Source organism: Podarcis melisellensis, assembly GCF_964234715.1.
Source record: "Podarcis melisellensis genome assembly, chromosome: 3".
In the NCBI taxonomy this organism is placed as follows: domain Eukaryota; kingdom Metazoa; phylum Chordata; class Lepidosauria; order Squamata; family Lacertidae; genus Podarcis; species Podarcis melisellensis.
This window is the reverse complement of record NC_138530.1, coordinates 34,574,209-34,599,277: the sequence shown is the minus strand read 5'-3', so window position 1 is coordinate 34,599,277 and position 25,069 is coordinate 34,574,209. Positions and strand designations below refer to the sequence as shown.

The window sequence follows — 25,069 nt, the reverse complement described above, 5'->3', positions numbered from 1 at the left end:
GCTGCAGATCCTTAAATCCGAAAGGATCCCCCCCTTGAAACGAGGGTGGGGATCACTAGTAGCATACAGTGTGTCTGCGTGCGCACATATGTGTGTGTGTATACACGATTTGAAAAGTTTTATTCAGCACTTCAGAAAGTTTGCTCTGGATCCTGGTAAGGTAAAGGTAAAGGGACCCCTGACCGTTAGGTCCAGTCGTGGACGACTCTGGGGTTGCGGCGCTCATCTCGCTTTATTGGCTGAGGGAGCCGGCGTACAGCTTCCGGGTCATGTGGCCAGCATGACTAAGCCGCTTCTGGCGAACCAGAGCAGCACACGGAAACGCCGTTTACCTTCCTGTCGGAGTGGTACCTATTTATCTACTTGCACTTTGACGTGCTTTTGAACTGCTAGGTTGGCAGGAGCAGGGACCGAACAACGGGAGCTCACCCCGTCGCAGGAATTAGAACCGCCAACCTTCTGATCGGCAAGTCCTAGGCTCTGTGGATTTTAAAAGTTTTATTCAGCACTTCAGAAAGTTTGCTCTGGATCCTGGTAGAATGCCGTGAATCACTAATGTCGTATATTTATTACAGAGGCTAACAAAACAGAGATTCATTATTTCCAGCACCATGTGAAGGCAGAAGCTGAGATGCATTGCTAGCAATAACTGATCTATTTTGTTAGCCACTGAGATATGTATGGCACCCATAAATGTGTTTACAGTGAAGAGCCTTGTGCCACCTTCAGAACTAACAAATTCATTATGGCATTAGCTTCAGTGGCCTACACTCCAGCAGAGAATTGTAGGGTTGGAAGAGACCTCCAGAGTCTTCCGGATGATTGTTGTTGTTTAGTCATTTAGTCGTGTCCAACTCTTCGTGACCCCATGGACCAGAGCACCCCAGGCACTCCTGTCTTCCACTCCCTCCCGCAGTTTGGCCAGGCTCATGTTTGTAGCTTCGCAAACACTATCCAGCCATCTCGTCCTCTGTCGTCCCCTTTTCCTTGTGCCCTCCATCTTTCCCAACACCAGGGTCTTTTCCAGGAAGTCTTCTCTTCTCATGAGGTGGCCAAAGTATTGGAGCCTCAACTTCACGATCTGTCCTTCCAGTGAGCACTCAGGGCTGATTTCCTTAAGAATGGATAGGTTTGATCTTCTTGCAGTCCATGGGACTCTCAAGAGTCTCCTCCAGCACCATAATTCAAAAGCATCAATTCTTCGGCGATCAGTCTTCTTGATGGAATCAAGTAGGAATCTATTTTCTTGTAACTTGAAGCCATTGGATTGGATCCTACCCTCCAGAGCAGGAGAAAAGAAGCTTACTTCCATCTGACAGCCCTTTAGATACTTGAAGATGCCTATCATATCTCCTCTCAGTCTCCTCTTTTCCAGGCTAAACATACCCAGCTCCTTCAACTGCTCCTCATAGGGCTTGGTTTCCAGACCCTTGATCATCTTGGTTGCCCTCCTCTTCACAGTACTCCAGGTGTGAGCTGAATGAGCCCTTGGTCACCCTCCTTTGCAAACATTCCAGCTTGTCAATATTATTCTTAAATGATGGTGCCCAGAACTGGACACAGTACTCCAGGTGTGACCTAACCAAGGCAGAATAGAGAAGGACTATTACTTCACTTGATTGGAACACTATACTTCCGTTGATGCAGCCTAGAAAAGCATTAGCTTTCTTTTGCTGCTGTCTCACACTGTTGGCTCATGTTAAGCTCGTGGTCTACTAAAACACCTAGATCCTTTTCACATGTAGAACTGGCAAGCCAGATGTCCCCCATCTTTTATTTATGCAGCTTGTTCTTCCAGCCTAAGTGCAAAAACTTACATTTGTCCCTATTGTCAGTTCACCAATCTGTTTAAGGTTACATTGAATCTTGATTCTGTCTTCTGCGGCATTAGCTACCCCTCCCAGTTTGGTATCATTTGCAAATGTGATGAGCATCTCTTCAATCCTTTCATCCAAGTCATTTATAAAGACATTGACAGACAGTCAGGTTGTACATCCATAGCAGTGACCAGAGGAGGAATGACCTCCCAGACGCCTTTCTCTGCCCCAGCTGCAACAAAACATCTCTCTCCCATATCACTCTGTACAGATACAGCAGGTGTTGTAGCCTTCCAACAGTTTGACTTCACCCCCAAAGGTGCACTCCTCCACTGTCTCCCAAGAAATAGGAATTCCAATGAACAACAATGGGCCCAGGAACGAACCCTGCAGCACCCCACTTGTCACTTTCCCCCAGGATGACGGGGAACCCTTAGTGAGCACTCTTTGGGTTGGGTCAGTCATCCAACTACATATCCACCTAACAGTTACCTCATCCAGTCCACATTTTATCAGCTGTTCTGTAGTGAGGCAGTATACAGATGATAGCTTTTTAGAAACTGGCACCGCAATACTCTGTGCATCTTTCCTGAGAAGTTAGCAGCGCTGCATTCATCAGATCTTATTTTCTAGTGCAGGGATAGTTAGCAGGGTGCCCTCTGGGTGTTTTGGATGGCAACTGTCATCAGCTAGCATGGCCAATGGGTAGGGCTGGTGGGAGTTGTCAGTGCAAAATATCTGGAGGCCACCATGTTGACTAGCCCAATAGTGTATTTAGAACTCCACTGCTGGTAGAGCTGTTGCTGGGCATGGTGTCTCGCCATGGTATCTAGCCGAACTTATGTTTGGCATGATTTCCCCCTCCCCCCGCCACCCAAAAAAGCCAGAACTACGCCTAAAGAAGCATGTTTAACTAAATGAAAGGATAGGTACATTTCTACGTAACGACATGTGTGCACGTGCTCCTTTTAAAGGCAGAGACAGACTACCATTCTGATCAGAGAACATTGCCCCACTCAGTTTGCTTATTCAGGAGACTGGGGCAACCAGCAAGGGAGGAGGAAATCCTCAAAAAATATTGAAAAGCATTTAAAATACTCAATTAACTGAGGTTCTGCCCCCTCTAGCCAAAGCCTGCTCCCCATAATGTCCTCTTGGGGGAGGATTTTTACCCATTATCTCCCCCCAAAAGCTCAACAACTTTTGGGGTCGATCTCTCTCTCAAAAAAGGCTCACTCTAACAAAAATCCTGGCAATGCCCAAGGGAACCAGCTGCAACTAGGAAGACAGAGCAAGGGCACTCTCCTTCCTTGAAAAAGGTTCAACTTGTACCCTTACAGATTGCAAAAGTACAGCAGGCTTAAAAGGGGAAGTTACACCAGAGAAATGTTTGTCATACACAGCCTTGTGGTGTGTCCTCTTGAAGAACCCAGGCAGGAGCGCCAAAGGAAATTTGCTAATGACCTTGCGAATACTCCCTGAGCACCGTTATTATCTGATGGGTGCTGGGCACTCTGTGCAGAGCGGAGCAGCTCCATGCTATAATTATTATCTCACGGCTGTTCATCTGTCGAGTTCCAGCAGGTCCTGAACTGAGGTCCTTTGAGCTAAAGAACAAAGGCACTGAACTGTTCCAGGAAACCTTGCAGCATATGAAGATCATTCTGTTGTTCAGATCTGGTCTGAAGGCACATGAGACCATTGCCTTGCTAGAGCTATACTAACCTGGGTCTGGGTAGTGCCTGGATTGAATGACTGTCTGGGAACCATTCTACCTTGGATTCCATGAAGGATGAAAGGTGGGAAATAATTGTAAGAAAATAAATAAAGGGCACTGTTGTTCAGGCCTTGGCTGTTTAGGAGATTCACATGCTGTTCCTGTTTTTGGAAACACTCCCATGAGCTAGTATTGGTATTTCATTTCAAGTGAATATTTTACATTGGCTTTTTAGTTGTTATTACTCACCCCGAGACTTCTGGAGCAGGATGTCTACACCCCCCCCCAATAAAGAGAAAATCAAAGGCCTAAATTAAATACTCAGATTTTCTTATGCTTTACAAGTAGTACCATGTCAATGTAAAGTTCATCCAAATATCTCAATATACAATGCTAGATGATCCCAAAGGCTAATCAGATTTAACCAAACAGCTGACTGTATAAACATTTGACATTGTAATGAACTAAGAATCAAAATGGAGGCATATGCTATCAACACTGTAACAGTTTCCAAACTTAAAAATGGAAAGCGCAGTGCTGGTGGTCAACAAAAGAGGTTTAAAAACTCTCTCAAGGCAAATCTAAAAAAAAATGTAGTATAAACACTGACAACTGGGAAACACTGACCTGTGAGTGCTCCGGTTGGAGAACAGCCTTTACCAAAGGTGTCATGGGCTTTGAAGATACTCGAACTCAGGACGAAAGGGAGAAACGTGCTAAGAGGAAGACATGCTTGGCAAACCATCATCATGATCACCTCCTGCCGGGAAACCTATGACCCCACTGTGCAAGGACGTGTGGATCCAGAATTGGCCTCCACAGTCACTTATGGACTCACTGTTAAAACCATGTTTATGGAAGACAATCTTACTTGGCTATGAGTGATCACCAGAGAAGAGAAGAGAAGAGAAGAGAAGAGAAGAGAAGAGAAGAGAAGAGAAGAGAAGAGAGAAGAGATTATTTTCGTGCCATTTTTTTTATGAAGAAGGAAAAAAGCCTCTCGCCAAAGAACAGAGAAGGGCATTTAAAATCCAGCTACTAACACTTAAGATCCAATCCCTGGTACTTCTAACTAAGCCAATCACCATGCCACAACAAGAAGCTTCCTAGCCTCTTAACAGATGTGTATCAGGAGGTGATGATTCAAGAAGTGCAGCTTCTTCAGTTGAACTGTATCCATGCATCACAAAGAACTTGATCATCATGCAAGCATAATGGAGGGTGGGTGGGAAGAGAAGAGCTCTCATGGAAGAAGGAAAGTCTACTCTGGGGACATCTCCTCCAGATGTTGTTGGACTCGAGCTCCCATCATCCCTGGCCTTCTGCCATGCTGGCTGGGTCTGATGGGAGTCTGATGGACTCTAACAGTGTTTGAAGGGATACAATGCTATAGCCACCCATGGTCAGTTCATTCCATTTCATCACTCCTAATTGATTTCCCCTCCCAATCCCAAGGGAAACAAAGGAATTGTGAAATTGAACAAGCATCTTCTGGTCTAGAAAGCTTCACTCCTCAGGGAAGCGACATTCTTTGTTGCCATTTTAAGGACAAAAAGGGTAAGAACATCTGTTGATGTATATGAATATATGCAAGCATTTTCATTTGAGAGGGAAAGTAAAATTCAAATCAACTCCCAGCTTTTGTGCTGAGGGTTCTTTCCCTCTTTTTTGACTAATCCTTCTCCTCTGCCTTTAGGAAGAACAAGACAACAACATACATTTAAAAAAGTGATGAGGGGAAAATTTCTCCATGCCAGAGGACTCAAGCCCCATCTAGCGGCATCATCCATTCATTACATTGTCAATGAACATTGTTCCAAGCGTCAAATCATAACCCGTTGTGAGCAACAAACCCCACATAAAATACGAATCCAGCTGTGTCTGTGTAACACACAAAATAAAAGAATACACGTTTGAGATAATTAAGACAGGGCAGAAACTAGAGATGTGTTTGGCCCTAACTGTGGTTTCCAAAAGCTTTTCAAAAAAGTGAAGCAGCAGTTAGGGTGGAGGGTGAATTTGGGCCTGAATTTAACTGTTAATCATCCTGTTTATGTTCAAGAGAAGAAGCATGGGGTTGTAGTAGTATTATTCATAATAGTAAAAAAAATCTCTAAGTGGTTGATGCAAAAACAATAAAAATAAAGCCACCTTCAATTTTTAAAAAAACTTGTTTTGTCCCCATCCTCCTCCCTGCTACAAAGACCACACTGAGACCAAGGAGGAGGAAGCCAACAGGCAGTGCCACCCCTTGGACACCTTTGCCTCAGTCTCCTTCTCCTGGGGCTCTCCCCTCTCTCCCCCTCCCACTAATAACTGCCTCTTTCCCTTCAGCCACCATGATCTTTTGTGACATCAGAGGCAGTTTGTAGCTAATGGCAACAGCGCAACCTTCCTAGACCTGACGGTTGTGGGGGCACCACAGCAGTGAGTTGCTTATTATTAAAAAATATTAACAGTTCAACTTTCATATGTACTGTTACCTGTTTGTGCCCCAACTTCAACCCACAAATATCCACTGGCTTTTGTCAACTGGCTTCTGAAGGTGAATTTCAATGAGCGTAAATCTACAAACATCCACCTGCTTCAGCCTCGTGGCATTTCACTGATATCTGAATGAGAACCCATTGGCTTCCACCCACTAACATCTTCCAGGTTCAGTTAGGTCCATCACTAGACGTGAGCCAGTTTCTGACCATGGATGCCAGCCACCTTCAAGCCCCAACTCTGCTCAGCAAATGAACTTGCCTTATTATCGTTCCACAGCATCCCACAGCCAGACGATTGCTTCTGTCCGTCTGCTGATTCCCCTTCTCCAAGTGGCAGAGTGAGCGATACTTCCTGTCCCAGCTGTTGCCCACTGTGGTCTGTTGGGAAAGAGGAAAGGGCTCACTTTTATACCCACCCAGTTGCCATGTGCATTTGTGATGTCACAGGTAGTCCGTAGCCAATGGCAACCACTGGGGATGCATCACCAGAATCTCCTCAGGCCTCACAATGGTAGGTGCACCTCAGCAGTGATTTATTTGCATGTTTGTTTATTATTAGAGTCATAGAACTGTAGGGACCCTAGGAGTCATCTACAGGAATCATAGCTGAAGAATCTCTGACAGAGGGCCACCCAACCTCTGTTTAGAAACCTCCATTGAGGAGTGTCAGCCACCTTCCAAGGCAGCTCATTCCACAGTCGAACAGCTCTCACTGTCAGAAAATTCCTCCTAATTTTTAGTCATAATCTCCTTTCTTGTAATTGTCATCCATTGCCCCGGGTCCACAACACCTCTCTTCCTTTCCCGTGTGACAACATTAGCTGGAAAGGAAAAGGGGGAACCTGGGCTGCTCTTGTTCCCGACAGCCGTGGAGGGTGTTGCAACCCATCCTGTATAATACAGGATCGTCCTGTATTTCAGTGTAAAATGCTACATCCTGTATTGATTCATTGCAGGACACAGTTTGTCCCGTATTTCTGTATTCTGCTGCGCACTCTTTCTCTGGGCCAAGCAGAGGATCCTTTCCTCATCCTGCCCCCAAGGAGGACCGAACCAGGGCAAGGCTTTCATGTTGTTGCTTCCAGTTCCCTGCAGTTTTGGCTGAATTAAGGCAGCCATCTGCAGAGCTGCAGCCTGTGAGCTCTGGGCCCCGTCCTTCAGCGAGCAACAGGTTCTGAGGCTCTAGAAGCAAGCTGCTTTGTGTCAGCGAAGCCCAGAAGCCCCATTTCTAAACAAAGTTATCTGCATGACATTTGAAAGGGGAGGGTGTGGGGTGAAATAGCTCTCCACAAGGATTGCTCCCCACCTAATATTTTCTCTCTCTTTCAGAAATTTAACAAAGCTCGTTCCCTCATCAGAATATGCCCTCCCCCATTTATTTACTTATTTGCCCTGGCCTGCATTTATTGCTATACACATGCATATATGTGAAAGGGTGCATGAAATGTTATTTATTTAACCTCTGTGTAGCAAAGCACAGACAGATGTACAAATTCATGTGTATGTGTGTGTGGCAAATTCCAGAGGGGCCACCCTGTTAGGCTGCAATAGATTGCAGGTGAAAAATAAATCCACCACTTCAGCCCTCCCCCCCTGTATTTTGCCAAAACAATGGTGGCAATTCTAAGTGGAAGCCAGTGGCATAGCGTGGGGGGGTGCAGGGGGGGCCAGCCGCACCGGGCGCAACATCTGGGGGTTAGGGTTAGGGGGCGCAAATCCACGGGTTAGGGGGCGCAAATGTCTTGCCTTGCCCCGGGTGCTGACAACCCACGCTACGCCACTGGTGGAAGCTGCTCCACCTCTGGCTTCTTGGCTTCTTACTTACAACTCCAAGGGGCAGCAGCACCGACTGACAGCTTCCTCCTCTTTAGTTTCAGTTTTGTAGAACACAGCAGGGAGGAGGAGGGTCAGGACAGAAGCAGAAGGAGGTGGTTCTGCCTGTCATTGGCTCAGGTGGCACCTACCCTTGGTCTCCCTGCCTTCTGCCCTCTGGAATACCTCCTCTAAAAGTGTAGGCCATAGCTGAAGGACCTGCAAGAGAAGGAAACCGCAGGAGCAAAATGCATATGTTTTTATGCTAGAAAGCTCTCCAGCCAGGTAAATTGCAAACATGGAAAGGCAACCCAAACATAAGCCGCCTGTGGTATAGTTTGAGTTTCTGTTATGAGAAGGGCTGAACGGCAAGGGGCAGCATAAGACCTTCACACTCACTCCTAATTTATGAAATGCGTAATTGTCACCAGAGGGCAGCAAAGGAGCATTAATGCTTGCTGATGTGCGGCCAGTAGATGTGTTACAAGAGAAAAGGAGCTGAAGAGGTTATGGAGGGCATTCAGAACTGATGAGAGTGCGATTCTCTCCCCGATGCTTTTCAACATCTTTATGCGCCCCCTCACCCAGCTTGTCCAGAGTTTGGGCTGGGTTGCCATCAATATGCTGATGACACCCAACTCTATCTGTTGATGGATGGCCATCCTGACTCGGCCCCAGACACACTGACCAGATGTTTGGAAGCTGTGGCTGGATGGTTACGTGGGAGCCGGTTGAAGTTAAATCCTTCGAAGACAGAGGTCCTGTGGCTGGGACGAGACGATATGGGATTGGGGGGCAACTCCCATCTCTTGCGGGGGTGCAATTAGTGCCACCACTGTCCGTTAAGAGTTTGGGTGTAATCTTCAATACCTCCCTCTCTATGGAGGCGCAGATTGCAGCTATAACAAAGGCGGCATTTTTCCATCTCCACCAAGCTAAGCAGTTGGCTCCTTACCTCTCTTGCCCTGACCTAGCCACTGTGATCCACGTGACGGTCACCTCCAGACTGGATTATTGTAACTCGCTCTACGTGGGGCTGCCCTTGAGACTGACCCTGAAACTCCAGCGGGTGCAGAATGCTGCAGCGAGACTCCTTACAGGGTCCTTGCCGCAAGATCACATTCACCCGGTGCTATACCAGCTGCACTGGCTCCCGGTGGAGTACAGGATCAGGTTTAAGGTGCTGGTTTTAACCTTTAAAGCCCTATACGGCCTAGGACCCTCGTACCTATGGGACCGCCTCTCCTGGTATGTTCCACAGAGAAACTTACGGTCTTCAAATAAAAACATCTTGAAGGTCCCAGGCCACAGAGAGGTTAGGCTGGCCTCAACTACAGCCAGGGCTTTTTCAGCTGTGGCTCCGATCTGGTGGAACACTCTGTCACAAGAGACTAGGGCCCTGCGGGACTTGACATCTTTCCACAGGGCCTGCAAGACAGAGCTGTTCCACCAGGCCTTTGGCCAGGGCACAGCCTGACTCCCTCCTTCGGCAATCTTCGCGGAGCTCTGGCCAAATGGTTGCCAGTGGTTTAATTTGAATTAATTTTATAAGGAATGATTTTAGAGTGTTGTGTTGTACTGTTTTATTGTTGTTAGCAGCCCTGAGCCCGGCTTCGGCTGGGGAGGGCGGGATATAAATAAAAATTATTATTATTATTATTATTATTATTATTATTATTATTATTATTATTTCTTCTGCAAAGTGATGTTACCTGTTGCAGAGCTGGAAGCAAGAGCGGAGCAGTCTGCCTCAGAAGGTAGTAGACTCTCCCCTGTTGCAGTTGTGTAAGCAGAAGCTAGCTGACTGCATGTTGGAGATGCTGTAGCAGTGAACTTCCTGCAAGGACAGGGTTGAACTAGAAGGTGTTTGAGGTTCCTTCCAACTCTATGATCCTAAAATACCTATTTGCAGCAGGGTTGGCTCACCTGTGGCCTGCGAACTGTGACTGGACTTCAAATCCCATGAGCCCTGGCCAGCATGGCCCCTAGTCAGGGATGATGGGAGTTGCAGTTCCAGCAACATTGGGTGAGAGGGAGACACAGGTGAGCCACTCCTGCCCTACGAGGTCAAAGTTCTTTCCGCATCTTTCGATGCACCCTGGTTTATTTTTTAAATGTTCAGCTCATATTAAACATTAACTAGAAAAGACTTGAATTATGCAAAAGCATAGCTGCCTGAGTTCTCTCCATGAAGCTACAGAGCTTCCTTTTACTGAGGATCACCTCCCCCCCCCAAGTGGTGGCTGGTGTGAATTGGGAGAAGGCATAGCAAAAGGTAGGAGGACCACCACTAGGTGGAACCAGAGCCAATAACAGGCACAGTCAAGCAATTCTGTCCCCCAGCCAGCCCCCTGCTGAGTTCTATGAGGGCAAAACTGACACCAAGGAAGAGGACGCAGACAAGCAGTGCCACCCCCTGAACTGGTTGCCCGTAAGAAAAGAAGGCAGGCAGGTTGGGGCTGGCTGAGAGCAAACTGTGGCTGAGGGGGCAATGCTCCATTTGCCCTAATAAACCAGCCTACACTGGGCTATCCAGACTGGGTTTTATGTTTGGCTTTTCGTAGGCGTTTCATGCAAAAAGTCATTGATAGTGCAATAGTGGTGGATTGATACTGGACTGTCCGCACATTGTTCTGTTTTATTAGTTGTTCTGCAATGCCTCCCCAGTGTTACCTTCTGGAGAGGCACTCTTCTGCTGCAGCACAATGAAAGCAGGGTGAAAAATAAACTGGGACGTTCATGGTGCAGAAAGTTACAGGGGAATGTTTCTGCTCCGAAACACTGGAAGGCACAAACAGTTATCAAAAGTGAGACCCCATATAACTGCCCCTGATACCCTCATGAGGAAATCATCAGGAATGTACAATAAAAAAGATGTTTGGGGGGGCCATTTAGCTAACTCGCTGCTATCTATCCTGACTGGCAGCAGATCTCCCCAGGTAATGTTCTTTTCCTAGCCCTTCCACCCAAAAGGCTTTTACTGGCAACGTCAGAGATTGAACTTGGCCTTTCAAACATATGCTCTGCCACTGAGTCATCGCCTCCTCTGGGATTATTCCTAACCTTTTCTGGGTTCACCCTGTCAGCTTATCAACTGATACGCCACACGTGAGCTTACCTGCGAGGTGATTGCTTGGGTGCATGTACCCATGCTCTGGTAACCATTTAGAGCGGGAGAGGGGATTTCTCTCCCCCCCCCTGATGTTGCTGAACTGCAACTCCCATGAGCCCTAGCAAGCATGCCAATAGCCAGGGAGGATGGGAGTTGTAGTTCAGCAACATCTGGAGGGCCAAAATTCTCCACACCTGATTTAAGAGTACGTATTGAAAAATGTGTTTCCATTAAAAAAGACCCAGAAACTACCATTGATCCAGAACAGGGCTGCGAGGTTATTAGCCTGGGCAGTTTGATCATATGGAGCCTGTGTTTTGTCAGTTGCGCTGGCTCCATGTTACTTCTGGTCCCAAATGCTGGGTTAAGCCCTTAAAGATCTAAATGGCTTGGGACCAAGTGGCCTGAAATACTGTTTACCTCTATATTCACTTACCTGGAACTTAAGATCCTTTCCAGAGGACCTGCTTCAGTGCCTGCACCAAATGGAGGCAGGTCACCCGCTAGTGAGAGGGCCTTTTCAGTAGTGGTACCCCAGTTGGGAACAGCCTTCCCTAGGAGGCTGGCTTGGTGCCATCTCTGTGGTCTTTGACACCTTTCTGTTCATCCAGGCCTTTTCAATACCTTATAGCCAGAGCCACTCAGTGTATCTTGTGGAAGATTGTCAGTACTTTCTACAACACACTGGCAGTGTCTCTCTTTCGGGCAGAGAGTCTTTCCCAGCCCTACCTGGAGACGCCAGATGGGGACTGAAGCTGGGACCTTCCTCATGCCAAGCAGATGCTCTAGTACTGGGCTAGGGCCCTGCCCTGTGTGTGCTGACTTTGGAGTCAGCCCCATTGGCCTCAAGGGGACATACTTCTGAGTCAACATGCATCAGACTGAGCAGTAAAACAGCCCTCCCTTAGCGCAATGACCTCTTGTAGGGCTGATCTCAGGGAACAAGAGGTTTTTAAAATGTGGCATACTGAATCTGGTGAGCCATTGTCTGTTGAGCAAAGGGTGAGCTTACATCTACATAGAAAGGGAAAGGAGTAATATTGCTTTATCTGTCCTTGTTTTAGGACAATGGAAGTGGAGAGAGGGTGGAGAGGCTGGTGGGGTTCTGACAAGTGTTGATCTCCGAGCTAACCAAGCCGAAGAGCCACCGCAATGGTACCCTGCTGTGCAAACTGCTGCTTATAGGAGACGTTGTCAATTCAATCTCCTGCCAAGTGTTACCTGATTTAAAGGGAGAGTCGGTGGAAGCACCCGAGGAACCTTCGGTGCAGAAAGAGATTGATTATGGAATAAAATTATAACATTACAGCTCTGAGCATGTCTTCATATCCAATCTGTAGAAGATGATTGCATCCCAATCAATTTATGGCTACCAGTTTTCAACACCCCCCCATCTCCACCCCCCACTTTAGCTTCTCTCTGAAAATCTTTGAGGAGGAATGAGTTTGTCCAACATTTTTCTTTGGAGATTTTTCAAACCTGTCTTTTCAAACCATGGACAGCTTGATGGTTGCATTTGTGCAAAGCGAGGAAAAGGACAAAAAGCAGCTGCAAGTTAAGGATACAGTGGTACCTCTAGTTACAAACTTAATTCGTTCCGGAAGTCCGTTCTTAATCTGAAACTGTTCGTAACTAAAGGTAAAGGTAAAGGTACCCCTGCCCGTACAGGCCAGTCTTGACAGACTCTGGGGTTGTGCGCCCATCTCACTTAAGAGGCCAGGGGCCAGCGCTGTCCAGAGACACTTCCGGGTCACGTGGCCAGTGTGACATCGCTGCTCTGGCGAGCCAGAGCCGCACACGGAAACGCTGTTTACCTTCCCGCTGGTAAGCGGTCCCTATTTATCTACTTGCACCCGGAGGTGCTTTCGAACTGCTAGGTTGGCAGGCGCTGGGACCGAGCAGCGGGAGCGCACCCCGCCGCAGGGATTCAAACCGCCGACCTTTCGATCGGCAAGTCCTAGGCGCTGAGGCTTTAACCCACAGCGCCACCTGCGTCCCTTGTTCGTAACTAGAGGCGTGCTTTTGCTAACGGGGCCTCTTGCTACCGCTGTGCCACCGGCACACAATTTCCGTTCTCATCCTGGGGCAAAGTTCTCAACTCGAAGTAACTCTTCAGGTTAGCAGAGTTTGTAACCTGAGGCGTTTGTAACCTGAGGCGTTTGTAACTCGAGGTACCACTGTAATGGTGACACTTAATTCTTTGGGCTTGGGTGGGTGGGTGCTGGATGTAAGAAAATGTGTGTATTCTGAGTTGGTAAGACTTGAGCCCACAGCAAATCCTGCCGTAGTACATTGGGATCCCAGGCAAAGGAAGTCTCCAAGGAGCTCAAGGGGGTGTACATGGTTCTTCCTCACCTCATTTCAACCCCACAACAACCCTGTGAGGTAGGTTAGCCCAAGGTCACCCAGTCAACTTAGTGGCAGAGTAGGGATTTGAACCGTGGTTTCCCAGGTCTACAGCTCATAAGCACTACACCACACAAATGCTGGCTCCCTCGGCCTGAAAGCGAGATGAGCACCGCAACCCCATAGTCACCTTTGACAGGACTTTACCATCCAGGGGTCCTTCACCTTTACTTCTTTCTTTTTTTTACAACACACTCTAAAGGACAGAAAGAGTTTGTTCCAGGAACCCCTGGCAAAAAAAACCATGACACCAGTTACTTCAGAAGTCTTGCACAACAAAGCTGCTTCCTCAGAAGTTCAGACTTCCTGCAGTAAGAAAAATGGTGAGGAAATGCTCTGGGCAGTGCAGGACAACACCTGCTTAACACAAGTAGTCTAATTTCTCCGCAAACAAATCAGAATGAATGCTCAATAAGTCATCTGAAAGTGACCTTAGTATCACATTAAGGAATATCTCAATGGGAGTCAAGCTGTGAAGCACATCTTGTCTCCTTGGTCTGATCTGTCATTTGATGGCACACTTGAATACACACAAAGTGGACAGACAAACAGAGGTTTGCAGCCGGGGGGGGGCAATTTCAGGTGTGGAAGGGCGAGATTCAGATCCACGTTCAGAAGATCCATTCAAGATGAAATTACAAAAGGAATATTTTAAGGGCATTTGTCATGGGGCAGTTCATTATTTTCAATATTTCATTTTATTCCTGATTTCTCCTATCTCATAATGAACCCAGCCATCCACACAGGACAGCCACATACCTCCCTTTTCAAAAGCAAAGCTCACCCAACACAACACCCCAATTGTTTTGCAAGCATAGCCAGTACATAAGGCTGTCTCTGTTTTGTGGGTAGGAGTCAAGTACATCCTGGAAATTTAGGCTTGTGCAATTAAACTGCTCGGTCACCCTAGCACAGCAAATCTGATTTAGAAAATAAACTGACTTTTTGCCATTAGGAAAGTGATGAGAAATGCACAGAAACGTGTGGGACGAATGAAAGGTTAGCAGGCATATGTGTAGTAATAATAAAAATAATAATTTATTATTTACACCCCGCCCATCTGGCTGGGTTTCCCTAGCCACTCTGTAAACACCCTGCATGCAAATCAGAATGAATGCTGAATAAACTGAATGCTGAATAAGGAGATCATCTGGAGGAGACCAAAGTGAATATTTGGAACAATAGTCAGTCACACTCAGGGTTTATCCACACTACTGAGCTAGCCAGATATGGATGCTCTGGTGCATAAGACTGTGGTGAGGTCTGGAGCACGAAATCACGCCAAATATCACTCCAAGACAGGGGTTTCTGCTCCTATACTTTCTATATTTCCAGACAGGGACAGTGGGTCCTTTGCCCTCCCTTCCTCTTGGATTCGTGTGTACTTCAGCAACAGCAGACAAGGAGCAGGAAGAAAAGGACTCTCTGTGTGGGGAAGACTTTCATGGGAGCAATGTCACATTTATATCTTCCGTGGTGTGTCTCCTTCATTGCATCTATTTGTGTGTGCTGCGGGGAGGCAGCGCTGCACGAGACAGCACACTGAAAGGCACTGTCGAAATTAGAGGTCTCTCTCCGAAGCAAACAGAACTTTGCAGCTCGGACTCATCTCTGCTAGTGCCGATTATTTAAGATGATGTCCCTTGTCAGATTCAAGGCCTTGCATGGAGGCTGAAGAGAGGGAGAGAGAGAGAGATCTCAGCCACCAAGAAGATTATCTGGATGTGACAATGTTCAAACCCACTGGGCCCTGCCATGCTGCATTATTTAAGCCCAGTAACCAAATTTAGTAACCAGCCCGCAAGGCACTCTTGAGAAAAATGCGGTTTCCAGAGATTCATTTCCCAGCAGTGGTGAATCTGACCACAGCTACGGACTCCTCGCTTTAAAGGAGCCGCAACACACCGCTTTCTCCCTTTGCAGGGCACGGACTAATTCTTCAAGGACTGATTTAAACCCGGCAGTGTAAAGTTATATCATCACCGACAGAAATCAGAGTGGCCGAGAGAATCCTGTGCATGCAAAACAGCCTCACCCTCCCTCAACTTTGCACCACGCTTCTCCAGAAATGATCTGAAATGCCGACTTCTACTTTTAACTATGGATCGCTATGACGACTCTTCCCATGAAAAAGAGGACGTGTCCTGGAAAAAAAGGACATATGGCAAGCCTAGAGGAATCTTGCTCATATAGAAGACCAGGAGAAGCTGAGCTTTAGGTGACTGCCACTTAAAGAAATTGGCAGAGCCTGTGTTCTTCCAGAAACTGACTACAACTGCCATCACTCCCCCCCAGCATGGCCAATGGGCCAGAGATGATGGGAGTTGTAGTCCAACTGCATGTGGAGGGTGAGAAGTTCCGCATCCCGGCTGTAATGAATGTTCATGTCCATTCTTGGGAAAGAGGAACTTCAAAGTGGGTGGGCTCCAGAGTTTGGCATTCCGCAGACTTGGGATGCTGCCAGTACCATTTATCCAAGCATCAGGTATGATTGTGTTGGCTGCTGCAAATCAATTTACGAGCATTAGCTATCATCCCGTTGCGAAAGGTAGTGAGGAACGGGCTGGTACAGAAGACTACTGTAACATGATGGAGTACTGGCCAAGCATTCCCTGCATTTTCACCGTTAAGCTTAGGACATCTTTACACATTTCAGGTGTGTGCCCAAGAAATGAAAACCAAAAGTTAAGCGCAACAAATGTATTCTTATAATACATCAGCAATACATCATACAACAATACATCATACAACAGCAACACACTCATCAGGGAAGTGGGATTAGCAGAATTTCATTTGTGGCCTGATCCTGTTCGTTTTTATTCTGAAGCCTTTCAGTGCCTTTCTTCCAAGCAAGCAAGCACAGGTTGGCAGCCTAAATACTTAAGGAGTCGAATTCCAAAGCGCTGGTTTTTCAAAAGCTTCTTGCAAGACAAACTCAGAAAAATACGTTGCCTACTAGTACAGTTCCTTCAAGCTTGTTTTCAGCTCAACATGAACAACATCTGCTTCACCCCCTCACACACACACCCCGCCCTCCTGTCTGAGCTGTGGCTTGTGCCTAACCAAACTCATGAGAGATAGAGCCCCACAAAATGGTTTGATTCTTTGAGCACGTCGGGACTTGGCGAGTGCGTGAGCAAAGAAATGATATGATGTCAATATTTCTCTGGCGCCAGGCCACGCACAAACAGCACGTCCTTTGTCTTGGCAATCATTACACAGGGAGTGATCTAAGTCTGAGAACCGGGACGGGTGGGTGGAATGGGCAGCAGCGGCACTTTTCCCCATGCCACCTGAGCTGCCTCCGAGTTCCAGAACCTTCCTTTGCATGCGCAGAGACTGCCTTGTCCATAAAACCAACTCTCGGCCCCCAGGAGCCAGGAGGACTACGCCAATACCTGTCCATGCCAAAGTTGACTCTTGCACGCAGTTATTAACCATCAAGCATGCCAATATGAAGGCAGCATTTGGACTCCGTGACCCCTTAAAACCACCAGGAGCTTTGTCTCTCTCCAAGCCCCTACAAGTAGCAACATAAAAACGGGTGTTTACAAACGGTAGTATAAATGGCAATAAGGAGGAAAGGCTGATTGGGCAGCCTCGGGGGAAAGAGTTGATGCAATGAGGCCTTGCCTGGATTCTCGTTCTGATTTCTTCTTCTCTCTAGCTTGATCCATTTAATAATTTCTCCTTGCCCTTTGGTAGCAGGATGCATGCTCCACGATCTCTCCTTCTGTTCCATTGTCCATAAGGAGAGGGATGAGGAATAAATTCATATAATTGTAGAGTTTGGAAGGGGTTCCAGTGGGCATCTAGTACAACCCACTGAAATGTGGGAATCACTTCTAAAGAATCCCTGACAGATAGCCACACAACCTCTGTTTAAAACCTCCAGTGAAGTAGAGTCCAGCAACCTCCAAAGCAGTCTATTCCACTGTCAAACAGCTCTTGCTGTCAGAAATTTATTCCCAATGTTGAGTTGGAATCTCATTTATTGTACAGTCATACCTCGGAAGTCGAACGCCTTGCGAGTCGAACGTTTTGGCTCCCAAATGCCACAAACCCGGAAGTGAGTGTTCCAGTTTGCGGACGTTCTTCGAAAGCCTAACATGTGATGTGGGTTCCATGGCTTCTGATTGGCTGCAGGAGCTTCCTGCAGCCAATTGGAAGCTGTGCCTTGGTTTCCGAACATTTTGGAAGTTGAACGGACTTCCGGAATGCATTCCGTTCAACTTCCAAGGTACGGCTGTAATTTGAATCTATCGGTTCAGGTCCTACCCTCTGGAGCAGCAGAAAGCAATACACCAAGGGAAACACAACTGGCCTTTGAAATTTGCACTTCTTTAAATTTTGCAGTGGAGGTCTTTGGCTATGTAATGTGTTGAAATATGCATATAGCAGGGTAAAATGTGCATGAAAATGCACATATGAGTGAATGTAACATGCAAAAATGCATTCTATTAGGGGAAACAATTTTGCAAAAATGTGCGTGTCCAGCAAAAGAATATCACAAACGTGCAGATTAGGAGAAATTCACACTCATTCATAGGGACTTTTTAAAGAAAAATGGCAAAGTGTTGTGAAAATGTTGAGAACCGAAGTTAAGACTGGAAAAAGGATAGAGAGAAACTGAAACCAACTTATTTGTCACTCTGTACCCTAAAGGTGCTTCCAGACTCTTACTCCTCCAGATAACCTGTTTATTCAGCATTCTTCACCCTCTTGGTTACAGAAAGCTTACAGGGTGGCTAGACTATGTCTGGTCTTTATTGAGCATCTGTTCTGATTTGTTTATGAGGACATTATGTGACAATGAGCATTGTTCATACACCTGCCCATTGATCATTTGTTCATCCCACACCTTTAGGGGCATTTCCCTGTCACTTTCCAAACTGGTAAAAAAATGGTGTGTGTTTTTCTAAGTGGATTTGTTGAACCAAAACACTTTAGTTGTGCAAAAAGTTCTGGTACGAGCTTGAATCTCTTTGCAAAATGGTGAGAGTTTGAAGGCAACAACGATTTCCAAACAAGCTGTCTTTTGGCTGCAAGATGCCAGCTCCTTGACTTCATCTTCTTCTTCATTGTTTCTAAGGGTGCCTTCACCAGACTGTCCCTAGTCTGCAGGAAAGATTCAGGTACATCACGGAAATATAGTTTTGTGCAATGGAAGTGGATTAAAGCACTCTGTCAACCTAGCACAGAAAATACACTTAGCAAAAGAAATCAACTTTTTGTGGTTCGGAAAGTGACTGTGAAATGACCAGGAAGTGTGGGATGAACAAATGATCAATGAGAAAACATATAAACACTTTGGACACGGGTGGCGCTGTGGGTAAAACCTCAGCACCTAGGACTTGCCGATCGCATGGTTGGCGGTTCGAATCCCTGCAGCGGGGTGAGCTTCCGTCGTTCGGTCCCAGCTCCTGCCCACCTAGCAGTTCGAAAGCACCCTTAAGTGCAAGTAGATAAATAGGTACCGCTTTATAGCGGGAAGGTAAACGGCGTTTCCGTGTGCTGCTCTGGTGCTGGTTCGCCGGAGCAGCTTCGTCACGCTGGCCACGTGACCCGGAAGTGTCTGCGGACAGCGCTGGCTCCCGGCCTCTAGAGTGAGATGAGCGCACAACCCTAGAGTTGGACACGACTGGCCCGTACGGGCAGGGGTACCTTTACCTTTTAAACAAATCAAACGCTCAATAAAACCGGACACCATCTAAGCTCCGCCTAAGCTTTATGTAAGCAAATCAGAACGAATACTGAATAAAGTGAGCATCTGGAAGAGCCCCAAGTCTTTCTCAGAAGTAGACAAAATTGTCTCCAGAGAAGGCACTTGTGGTCAACAAGCTGGCCAGTTTGTAGGTATTATGCCAAAATACTGGATGTTGCAGGAAACACTGTTGTTATCAGTAGCAAGAGCTTACATCATTTGCCATCACAAATACTATTGCTTGAGGACATGACCTGCAGCTTATAGCAGCCTTTCCCAACCCGGTGCCCTCCAATTGTTGTTGGACTGCAATCCCCATTAGCCCCAGCCAACGGGACCAATGGTAAAGAATTATGGGAGTTGTAGTCCAACTTCTGGAAGGCACAACAGTGGCAAAGGCTGATTTATGACTATTAAAATCCTTTTTGTTTTGCATGACAGCAGGCATCAGATCTACAGTTTAAAGCAGGTTTTCTCAACTTTCGGTCCCCAGATGTTGTTAGACTATAACTCCCATCATCCCTGACCACTGGTCCTGCTAGTTAAGGATGATAGGAGTTGTAGTCCAACAACATCTGGGGACCAAAGGTTTGAGAAAGGCCGTTTAAAAGTCTAAGCAAGAAAAACCAAGTCCAGTTTTCCCCCCACAAGTTAAAATGTTGCATTGGTGGAAGCAAGAAATGTTAGGACAGACTCAAGACAACATTTTAGGTCTTCTTCATAAAAATAGACATTTTGTAGGCATACAACTTTTTTATTTTAATTTAGGAAGCATGCCCTTAAAAGGTAAGATATGAAGCTACAAGGTATAGGAATACATGCATCACAGGTACACTTATTATAGAGCCAAGACTAGCTGCAGCTTCCTGTTAAGGTACAGCCAGGTGCAAAGTGTGAAATGACCTCTACATCAGCTGCAATCCCGTTCATAGTTACTTGGAAATAACCCCATCAAACTTGATGGCACTTACATCCAAGTAAAAACAGATAGGAATCATAGAATTGTAGAGCTGCAAGGGACTGACTCTGGGGGTCATCTAACCCCCCCCTTGCAATGCAGTCCCCCATCTTGTTTGCAATCATACTGGATCCTACTTAACTTTGTAAATGTCCTTGCAGTTTTTATTGCTGCATCTCTAGGATCGTTCTCACACTGTTAGACACCCTTTACTAGGCTGAATCGCTATTTGCTGCATTTTATTTATTATCACAGATTTGTAGCCACCTTTCCCCCAAGGAGGCATACGCGGTTCTCCTCCCCCTTCTATATTCATAACAATCCTGTGAGGTACAATAGGCTGAGAGACGGTGACCAGCCTAAGGTCAGCTGGTCAGATTCATGGCTGAGAAGGGATTTGAACCTGGATCTGCCCAGTCCTGGTCTGACACAGCCTGACTGGAAATCTTTACAGCTCTGCTGAGCATGCAGCAGCCAGGGCACCATCTGAACAGGCAAAGTCATATCGAAGCGTCAGTACACAGTATAACTCAGGGAACCTGTGACCCTGCAGACATTGTCGGACTCCCAACTCCCATCATGACCAACCGTCAGGGTCCCGTCCCCCCCCCCCCCGTTTATTTTTATTAAAGTTTTCTTGGTTTACAAAGGTATACACAATGTCTCTTTTTTCAAGCTGCATTTTCCATAGGTCAGTTTCGTTTGTTGAGACATTAGGGTTACATTAGGAAGAAAAGGGGGTGAGGAGGTGGAGGGGGGAAAGGCGAGTGGGGGTGGGGTCGGGAGGCGATGTTTCTAATTTGCTTAATGTATGTGTGGGGTTTTGTGTCAGCATCGTTTGTGCGGCTTCTCTTTGCTATTCGCTTGTGTGAGAGAAATTGGAGTTGGCCTAGGGTGCGGTTGCTTGTTTGTGATTGGCTGTGGTGAACTTTGTTTTCATGTGTGAGTGGAATGGGTGGGTGTTTTTGAATCAGGTTAGCCAAATTGATTCGTATGCTGTTGGTGGATTCTTGTCTTGGCCAACCGTCAGGGTTGATGGGAGTTGTAGTCCTCGCAACATCTGGCAAGCCACAGGTTCTCCATCTCTCCTTTAGAGGACAGATCTGGAGCTTTCTCGTTCCAGAAGCATCCATTGCATCTAGGGCAGGGATGGAGAACGTGGCCTTGCAGGTGTTGGTGGAGCCCAGCCAGCATGGTTGATGATCAGGGACGATGGAAGTTGAAGTTAAAAAGAGAGAGAGGTTTCTGCTACAACCGCATGGCTTGGCTTCTGTGGCCTGGAGGAAGAAACTGACCTGTGAAACACTCAGCCGCCCGGGAGATGGGCAGCAATTCCCCCGCAAAACATAAAAGAGAAGGCGAGAGTGGGTGATGGAGAGAGAGAATGAGAGGAACCAAATTAAGGAGGTCGGAGAGGTAAAGAGGAGGGATATGTATGTCACTGCTTACCTCAGAGCCCGAATTAGAAGCTGGGTAAAAATATAAAATCACAGCAGGAAATAATGTGTTTCTTAAAATAGCAACATCAAATGGGAGAGAGAATGAGGAGTGGGTGGCATTTGAGGTTGCTGCTCAGTTCCGCCCTCCATGGCAGGCTGATTAATATGTCTGTGCTACTTGTGTTTATATAACAAAGAGCACTAAAGGCCAAGGCTGTATTTTAAACTAACATGGCAGGAGGCTGTGCGAGTTTTTCCTTTCACCCTACGGTATTAAGTGGGAGGATATGCACTCGCAACTTCCTGTCCCAGGAAGGAGAAAAGTCCCTGTTGCAGCAAGGCACACACAAATACCTTTCTTGGGGGTGTGAGTCTGGTTTGATAGCCCAAACTTGTCTTTCCTATTCTCCTCCTTTGCTACCCACAGAAGCTAACACAGGAACATAGTCCAGCACCCTAGGTCACAACCACAACACATAATACTACTTCAATGGCCCTGGCTTCCCCCCCAAAGAAATCCTGCAAACCCTCGTTTGCTAGGGGTCTCGTAGAAACTCTCAGCACCCTTAACAACTGACAGCTCCTAGGATTCTTTGCGAGAAGCCATGACTGCTAAAGAGGTAGGAGTGCTTTGAATATCTGCTCCCCAACACCGTAAAATATCGCCGGCTAAACTTTGCGATACGGCAGTATATTACAATGTCAGAAAGGAGGAAGAGGGCAATTGCTGGCCACAGATTAACATCACCATGCACAGCTTTTGCCTCTTCCAGAAGAAGAAGAAGAAGAAGAAGAAGAAGAAGAAGAAGAAGAAGAAGAAGAAGAAGAAGAAGAGTAGTAGTAGTTTGGATTTGGTATCCTGCTTTATCACTACCTGAAGGAGTCTCAAAGCAGCTAACATTCTCCTTGCCCTTCCTCCCCCACAACAAACACTCTGTGAGGTGAGTGGGGCTGAGAGACTTCAGAGAAGTGTGACTAGTCCAAGGTCACCAGTTGCTGCATGTGGAGGAGCAGAGATGCGAATCCGGTTCACCAGATTACGAGTCTACCACTCTTAACCACTACACCACACTGGCTCTGGTGGTGGGTGGCACTGCCCTGGGCAGAATGCAGCAGCCAGGGCATGGCACAGCACCACAGAGCCGCCAGCCTCCCCGGAACTGCCAACCATGGCTCGTCCTGACAATAGTCTCATCGTGCAAGCGATGGCTACCTGGAGCCACCATCCCGCTCGGCGCGAGGAGGAATGGAGGGAGGAGATAGCCTGCCAGAGCTCATGTGGCCAGGGAAAGAAACAAAGGCACTGGCTGGCAGGGAGGCAAGCCCCACTCTCGAGGCTGGCGGCTAGGCTACAGAGGGATGACGTTGGCGGGTATCAGGTGGCCATCAGGAGGCCTGATTGAAGGGGGCAATGCTGACTATGCAGAATTAGATAAAGTAACAGGAAGGATTCGAAACCTTTGGGATCAGAAATTCTTAGAAGACTGGAGTAAATATATGAACTATTTGAAAAGTAATTGTGATGAACAGATTACGCTAGTGGGATTGCAAGAAGTTTTGTAAGGTGGATTATTTGAAATATTGCAAGAAAGACCATGAAGAGAATTATTAGTTAAGGATAATTAAATGTAATATAGAAATTAAGAAATGCAGAATAAGTGATAAAGAATGGAAAATCATCAGAGGTGTTGACGGAAGTCTAAAATATGGTACAGTGGTACCTCAGATTACATACACTTCAGGTTACATATGCTTCAGGTTACAGACTCCGCTAACCCAGAAATAGTATCTCAGGTTAAGAACTTTGCTTCAGGATGAGAACAAAAATCGCACAGCGGCGGCGTGGCAGCAGCGGGAGGCCCCATTAGCTAAAGTGGTGCTTCAGGTTAAGAACAATTTCAGGTTAAGAACAAACCTCAGGAACGAATTAAGTTCATAACCCGAGGTACCACTGTATAAGATGAGAAGATATGTTGTATGACTGTTGGAACTCATATGTTTATATATATATATGTGTGTGTGTGTGTGTGTGTGTGTGAATGAAGGGGTCAATGCTGGCAACGAGTGGGGCTGGGGATTCACGATACATTGCCTGATTGGAAATTCTAAAATAGCTCTCACGAGTTTACATTTAGACCGGTTTCAGGCAATACATCACCTGTTTTCACAGGGCCCAAGCAGATGCGCATGGGAAGCAAGAACTGAGCACAACAGCACTCCGGCCACTCATGATTCCCAGCGACTGGGCTACTGCCTCCAGCAGCGGAGACAGAACACAGCTAGGTTGGCTAGCAGCCTCTGAGAGCCTTATTCTCCATGGGTTTGTCTATGACCCCTTTTAAAGCTGCCACGTTGGTGGGCATGGCTACATCTTGTGCTGTGTCAGTTTGGAGTCATTATTAATCAGGAACAGGTACTACCATCCTTTCCATTTTTCACACCCCCAAAGTGTTACGGTCATCACTCCACCCCTTAGAATACTACTTTCAGTGTGACTTCACATGAACTAGTAAAGTTACTATTGCAATCCTCTTCTCACACAAAATGTTTTGCTATATCAGTTTTAAAGGTGGATCTGTTCCATATACAGTCCTTGGAGATATTCTTGTAAGGCTGTGTCCATTCTTGGGATATGTTTGCCAGATTCATAAACCAACAGCAGGGGTAGCTCATCCGTAGCCCACCCCCAGCCTGGCTTGGCTTAGTGTTAACATGCAAACTGGCTCTTAGTATTTTGTCTTTCCACCCAAATGCAACACCTACTTAGGAGAAATGTCTAAATATATTTCCTGCCTCAGCTTCCTCTGCATGAATACCCAGCCGCAGATTAAGAATGTAAGAAGGCGAAAGGTAGGGGAGGAAGGAAGATAGCTAAACAGACAAAAATATTATCTGTTTGAGCCTTTAATTATAAACTAGATACCAGTAGGCACATCCCCTGCTCTGGTGAAATTAATTCTTTGAGGATTTCAAAAATTAATTCAGTAATGTTCATAATTAATTATCATTTTTGCTTCTCGCTTTCTCTTGTGCTCGTCCTTAAAAAGAAAAAAGGGGGGGAGAGATTATTCCAGCTGCAATACTGTGACTTGCACATCCTGAGAAGAGCTTGTTTTTGCCAATAACGGAGAGCACGCATCCTCTCTGCCATCTGGAAGGAGAGATTTTATTTCCCCACTTTCATTGCCACTATTGCCACCACCAGATCTTTACAGGAAGAAATGCAGATGGAAAGCAAAAGGGGCTGGGGGCACACAGGACTGCCAGGCAGGTCTCCTCGATTTTATCCCGAGGGCCTGCTTGCCGAATGACTCACGCGTGCATCCTAATCCTGCACATGTTTTACTCACAAGCAAAAGCCACCGAGTCCAATGCAGCTTACTTTCACATCCCCTTAGAACTGCAGGTCTTAGGATAGTTCGCAGGGGAATGAGAAGGACATAATCTCTTTACAAGTCGCAAAAGGTCAGTAGGTTACTGGGGGCCATTTCCAACGGCCCCTGTTATCTCAGTCGGTGGAGCATAAGACTCTTAAGCACAGGGTCCTGGGTTCGAGCCCAACATTGGGCAAAAGATTCTTGCATTGCAGGGGGTTGGAAAAGATGATCCTGGTGG

General features: G+C 46.6%; 1 protein-coding gene and 1 long non-coding RNA gene across 3 annotated transcripts in view; one reads left to right on the top strand and one right to left on the bottom strand.

Moving 5' to 3' along the window:
• Positions 1-6,368, bottom strand: part of LOC309365841 (uncharacterized protein) — a 62,676-nt gene extending 56,308 nt beyond the window's left edge. For both annotated transcript variants that reach the window (XM_081904369.1, XM_081904370.1), the window contains exon 1: positions 6,283-6,368. Coding sequence is in view for 1 of the 2 variants with exons in the window: in XM_081904370.1 (XP_081760496.1) it covers positions 6,283-6,303 (21 nt within the window). In the remaining variant the exon portion in view is untranslated. The remainder of the gene's footprint in view (positions 1-6,282) is intronic.
• Positions 6,369-6,413: 45 nt separating this feature from the next.
• LOC309366042 lies at positions 6,414-12,253 on the top strand. Its single transcript, XR_014166434.1, has 2 exons — positions 6,414-6,534; positions 12,012-12,253. It is a non-coding gene; the product is annotated as an uncharacterized lncRNA (long non-coding RNA).
• The last annotated feature ends 12,816 nt before the right edge of the window (positions 12,254-25,069 follow it).